The 6000-nt window shown below is 58.4% G+C and overlaps 1 protein-coding gene across 3 annotated transcripts in view; it reads right to left on the bottom strand.

Moving 5' to 3' along the window:
* Window positions 1-748: 748 nt before the first annotated feature.
* The window catches only part of ZEB1 (zinc finger E-box binding homeobox 1), a 199663-nt gene continuing 194411 nt past the window's right edge, over window positions 749-6000 (bottom strand). For 2 of the 3 annotated variants that reach the window (XM_062211130.1, XM_062211131.1), the window contains exon 9: window positions 749-3611. In XM_062211130.1, coding sequence (XP_062067114.1) covers window positions 3058-3611 — 554 coding nt within the window. In that variant the 3' untranslated portion in view covers window positions 749-3057. The remainder of the gene's footprint in view (window positions 3612-6000) is intronic. The other variant, XM_062211132.1, reaches the window with a different exon arrangement.

The raw sequence follows: 6000 nt of genomic DNA, 5'->3' as shown, positions 1-6000 counted from the left end.
AGTACAGATGTAGGGATCAGATAGGCTTGTGGTGACGTCCTTATTCTATTTAATATGTATGGGCACGTGGTCTTTACTTGTATTTCTAAGGTTTTTGTGAAAATTCTGGGAATTGTAGTGAAGCAGCTGCGCTTGACATGAATAACATGGTGCTGGTTTAATTAATGCCATGTGATTTGAGGGAACACTTGGAAGAGTCTGCGCATCTTTTCGAAAACTTCTGATAATGCCTGAATTCCTTTATGAGCCATTTGTCCATGTATCACAAGCATGTTCCTCTTTGAGCTTTATGTTGTGGTGATTACTGTGCGGTTTCCTGCTAAGAAGGGACTGCTTACTCCTGTCACCTAATCCCAAGTGTTTATTGGATCACCATTCTCAGTGAGAGGAGAGCAGGCGACATGATGATCACAAGTGCATAGGAACACAGAGCCCTAGAAGGGGAGGTGGTTCTTGAGCGAGGAGGGTCCACCAGGATTGGTCCTTTTGGAGGCAGGCAGATCTGCAAGCCTTGAATGCCTGTGGCATGTACCATGAGGTGAGGCACCAGGAAGACACCTAGAAATAAACTCTCCACAAATCAGAACAGGAGGGCAACAAGAAGGATAATTTATTATTATATCTATTGTGCCTAGTGTTTCATAAACTCAAGTAAGAAAAATCATTAAATTACTGGGAAAAAAAAATAGTGAAAGCACAGCTGAGCTCCATAAACATGCAAATTGTAATGTCATTCTATACACATTGGTCACAGCAGCCAGGGCCAGGAATCTGCAAGGCAGCGGGGGTGAGAGAGCAACAACGGACATGGTCCCCATTCCTGGTGGGGAAGGCACATGGATGACAGTACACGAGCTACCAGGAGCCAAGTGCAAAGAGCTGAGGGGGCAGAGGAAAGGCATTCAGACTCAGGCTTCCCTGGAGTGCCCTGAAGGAGGAGAAGCCATGGGATTCCGAGAGGGAGTAGGGTGAGGGTTCAGGAAGAACAACCCCTGAGGGGGCCTTTGGTTGTCAACTCTGACTTTTCCAGAAGCACACAGCCCTGAGAAATTCCATCATTTCGTAGTGAGTGTCTACATTCAGAGTTACCCATGACTCGGCCCAGGATGACAGTGCAATACCCCATTTCACAGAGCTTTCCACAGGAAAAGTTGATGATGGTTCAAAGAATGACAGCAGGTCAGGCTTGTTGATGCATTTTATTGTGAGATGGGGGAAGTCCGGTAAAAAACTAGAAAATGACCATGGTGTGACAAGGAACTTAAAAATGAAGAGTCAGATTGTAGCTTACATACATGAATACAGGAACAAATTGGCACAAAATGTTAAACATTGTTCCCAACACTGTTTATATAAGGTAATCCTAATTTGGCTTACTAAGGAAATGAGAGTTTTATGGTTAGGCTAATCTCTTAATAAAACTGTAGAGCATCATGCTATTAGTCACACAGTGAATTTCAAAATTTAAGTTTTATATTAAAAACTGGGTAAAGGTAAAATGACTTGATTGTAGTTGTAAAACTAATACATTCCCATTTAAATTCTGTTCTACAGTCCAAGGCAAGTATAAATGTTAACATAACACTGTTAAATCAAATCTCAATGCAAGACAACCAATTGCATCTCTACTTTAAATCTTATCAACTTTCCAAATTTTCATACTAAAATATATTATTGTATTAATACAAACTACAGTATTATACACTACACTGTGTAATAAATAAAGAAATATAAAAATAAGACACATAAATATAAAAGTTTTCTAAAACTAAAAGTACATATGTCAGTAAGAAGGGTATTAATACTGCCAGGTTTGAAGACATACAGTACAAAAATGTTGCACGGATCTATAAACTAAAAGAAATAAAATAATACTGATAGGTAAAAACCAGCTAATGTTGTTAATAAACGGGGTCCATAATAACTAACATTTGGAAACAGTTATGAGCCAAATAGCAATGGCATGTCCATGTCTGAAATGCAAGCACATGGATAAAGCAGATTAGAAAATTTCCCTTTCATTTATATTCGAGAAACTGTGAAGTCAATTAACGCGAAATGAATACTGGAGCAACTGAAAGGTGAAATGTCCCAGTGTTTCCGTTTCTCTGACAGGAGTCAGTGGTTTTCAGCTTTCCTTGGGAATTTTGATGCAACAAACAAATCAACAAATGCTAGTTATTGTAGGCCACACACTGAATGAAGGCGGGTGAGAGCCTGGGAAATACTGAGAAATGGCACTTACAGCACACAGGTCTTGCTTAAGGCCAAAGGAGATACAAAGCTTCATATCATATCCTTCATATTGGTTACCACGAACGCGAACACAATTACGAACACTGATTCTGACGACCCCGCTGTCCTCCCCAGCAGTAACACTGTAGTCCCTGCCATCGGAACGCCACGACGTCTCCTCAACTCCATCTGAACCCACACGAGTAAGAAACTTCCATTCTACTGGCTGCTTTCTTAAGGCTAACGACACACTTCCCATGAGAATCCGCTCCACTACGACACCTAAGGTTAGAAATGGCTACCTTGCAGGCTGATCGAGCCAAGGTAGCCGGCATGGTTTGGAATCGCATTACACTTCTCTGTGAAGGGAATTCTGTAGTGCAGAAATTCTCACATTTTAAAAAACATAATAAAATACTGAAGCGGATTTAGCATATGTCTACCAATATAAAATTATAAAATTTCTCCCAATTGTACAGCGTAAGAATAAACCAACGTAAGTGATAATTAATACTGATCAGATGACACAATGCCGGATGCTTATCTAATTCATTCTTCAGCTTCCTCTCCCTGTCCCGTCTCCGCTTTCTGAGTCAGTCAAGTCTCCTAATCTGCTTCACGTTACAAACTTGTTCATAACTTGAGAAATGACTAGGTCTGAGGTTCAGGCACACCCGGGTTTTTTTGTGTGTTTTTTGCTTTTTTGTCGCTGTTTTTACTTACACAGTAGTGAACAGGAAGCACAGCAGGCGGGCTACGGCGCTTCCGCGAAAGCACGGATGCTGGCGACACACGGCAGGCCGGCCGCCACTCGCTCAGGCCTCAGGCCTCGTTGGCGCGCTCTCCGGACGCGCGCTCGCCGCCCTCGCTCACTTTCTGCTCCACGCTGCCCGCGGGGCCCGCGGCCCCGGCCTCCGCCCCCGCGCCTTCTTCCTCCTCCGCGGCCTCCTCCTCCTCCTCCTCGTCCCCGTCCCCCTGCGGCCTGCCACATCCCTTCCCGTCCTGCAGCTCCTCCAGCTCGCGGTCCTCCTCGTCGTCGTCGTCCTTGTCGCTCTCCTCGTCCTCCTCCCGCGTCAGGCTCTCCCGCTCGTCGGAGTCGGCCGGCGCGGCTTCCGGCCCCGCCCCTTCCGGGCCCGCCCCTTCCGGGCCCGCCTCTTCCGGCTCGGGCTCGGCGCCCCCGCGCTCCTCGGCCTCGCGCTTGCAGTAGGAGTAGCGGTGGTTCATGTGCTGCGAGTAGGAGCCCGAGTGCGAGAAGCGCTTTCCGCACTTGTCACATTGGTAGGGCTTCTCCCCCGAGTGCAGCCGCATGTGCTCGATCAGGTGGTGTTTGTGTTTGAACGCCTTCTTGCAGATCCCGCACTCGTGAGGTCGCTTCCCTGGAAGAGAGCACAGCGGCGGGTCACTGGTCAGCGCTCCCGTGGGGCGGCCGGGGTGGAGGAGAGGGGCAGGGGTGCGGCTCCCGTGGGGCGGCCGGGGTGGGGGAGAGGGGAAGGGGTGCGGCTCCCGTGGGGCAGAGCCAGGGGTGGAGGAGAAGGGCAGGGGTGCGGCTCCCGTGGTGTGGCTCCCGTGGGGCAGAGCCGGGGGTGGAGGAGAGGGGCGGGGGTGCGGCTCCCGTGGGGCAGAGCCGGGGTGGAGGAGAGGGGCGGGGGTGCGGCTCCCGTGGGGCGGAGCCAGGGGTGGAGGAGAGGGGCAGGGGTGCGGCTCCCGTGGTGTGGCTCCCGTGGGGCAGAGCCGGGGGCGGAGGAGAGGGGCGGGGGTACGGCTCCCGTGGGGCGGCCGGGGTGGAGGAGAGGGGCGGGGGTGCAGCTCCTGTGGGGCGGAGCCGGGGGTGGAGGAGAGGGGCGGGGGTGCAGCTCCTGTGGGGCGGAGCCAGGGGTGGAGGAGAGGGGCGGGGGTGCGGCTCCCGTGGGGCAGAGCCGGGGTGCAGGCGTGGGGCTGGGGTGCGGCTCCCGTGGGGCGGCCGGGGTGGAGGAGAGGGGCAGGGGTGCGGCTCCCGTGGGGCAGAGCCGGGGTGCAGGCGTGGGGCTGGGGTGCGGCTCCCGTGGGGCGGCCGGGGTGGAGGAGAGGGGCGGGGTGCGGCTCCTGTGGGGCGGAGCCAGGGGTGGAGGAGAGGGGCGGGGGTGCGGCTCCCGTGGGGCAGAGCCGGGGTGCAGGCGTGGGGCTGGGGTGCGGCTCCCGTGGGGCGGCCGGGGTGGAGGAGAGGGGCGGGGTGCGGCTCCTGTGGGGCGGAGCCAGGGGTGGAGGAGAGGGGCGGGGGTGCGGCTCCCGTGGGGCTGAGCCGGGGGCGGAGGAGAGGGGCAGGGGTGCGGCTCCCGTGGGGCGGCCGGGGTGGAGGAGAGGGGCGGGGGTACGGCTCCCGTGGGGCGGAGCCAGGGGTGGTGGAGAGGGGCAGGGGTGCGGCTCCCGTGGGGCGGAGCCGGGGGCGGAGGAGAGGGGTGGGGGTGCAGCTCCCGTGGGGCGGAGCCAGGGGTGGAGGAGAGGGGCGGGGGTGCGGCTCCCGTGGGGCAGAGCCGGGGTGCAGGCGTGGGGCTGGGGTGCGGCTCCCGTGGGGCGGCCGGGGTGGAGGAGAGGGGCAGGGGTACGGCTCCCGTGGGGCGGAGCCAGGGGTGGAGGAGAGGGGCAGGGGTGCGGCTCCCGTGGGGCAGAGCCGGGGGCGGAGGAGAGGGGCGGGGGTGCGGCTCCCGTGGGGCAGTTCCCATGGGGCTGCAGCCAGGGTGGAGCAGAGAGGCAGGGATGCGGCTCCTGGGGCAGCTGGGGCGGAGGAGAGGGGCAGGGGTGCAGCTCCCCTGGGGCAGAGCCGGGGTGGAGCAGAGGGGCGGGGGTGCGGCTCCCGTGGGGCGGAGCCGGGGTGCAGCTTCCGTGGGGCTGAACCGGGGTGGAGCAGAGGGGCAGGGGTGCGGCTCCCGTGGGGCAGAGCCGGGGTGGAGCAGAGGGGCGGGGGTGCGGCTCCCCTGGGGCAGAGCCAGGGTGGAGCAGAGGGGCAGGGGTGCGGCTCCCCTGGGGCAGAGCCGGGGTGGAGCAGAGGGGCGGGGGTGCGGCTCCCGTGGGGCAGCTCCCGTGGGGCGGAGCCGGGGTGCAGGCGTGGGGCTGGGGTGCAGCTCCCGTGGGGCTGAACTGGGGTGGAGCAGAGGGGCGGGGGTGCGGCTCCCGTGGGGCGGAGCCGGGGTGGAGCAGAGGGGCAGGGGTGCCGCGAGGCAGGGTGGACACCGGGTCCAGCGGGGACCCGGCTGCCTCATCGCCGCCCCTCCCCGCCCCTCCCCTCCGCGGCAGCCTTGCTGGGGCCGGGATCTCGGTCTCAGACGTTCCGGGAACCGCCCGGCGTCCTGGGCTGTGTCAGTCTATGGGCTGGGGGAGGGCACAGTCCGTCCCTGTTCTAAGAGGTGAACGGGCAAGGTGAGTGGCCAGCGGGAGGCGGGAACGGAAGGACCGTGGCGGGCAGTGCGGGGACAGCGACCTGCCTCCCACGGCGTCTCCCACGGGCTGGCGCCTTCCCTTCTCAGGAATTCTGCAGTCGGGAAGCCCGGGCTCCTGGAGCCTGGAGTCAGCCTGGCGGGCGTGTCCAGGCCACAGCGAGGTACTCACTGGTCAGGGGCTCTCCCACCCTCCCGGGGGCCGCCAGCCGCCGGACGGAGGGAGCCGGGCAGGAGCCGGCAAGTGTGTTCTGGAAGAGCCACGGTCGACAGAGCGGTGCGTGCCAGGTGGCTCCGTGACACACCGCGCGGTGCCCTGGAGGCCTGCGAGGGAAGCCTGGCAGACACAGACGAC

Source organism: Lepus europaeus, chromosome 14, assembly GCF_033115175.1.
Source record: "Lepus europaeus isolate LE1 chromosome 14, mLepTim1.pri, whole genome shotgun sequence".
In the NCBI taxonomy this organism is placed as follows: Eukaryota; Metazoa; Chordata; class Mammalia; order Lagomorpha; family Leporidae; genus Lepus; species Lepus europaeus.
Note: the sequence above shows the minus strand (reverse complement) of the source record. Positions and strands in the feature narration are given on the sequence as shown.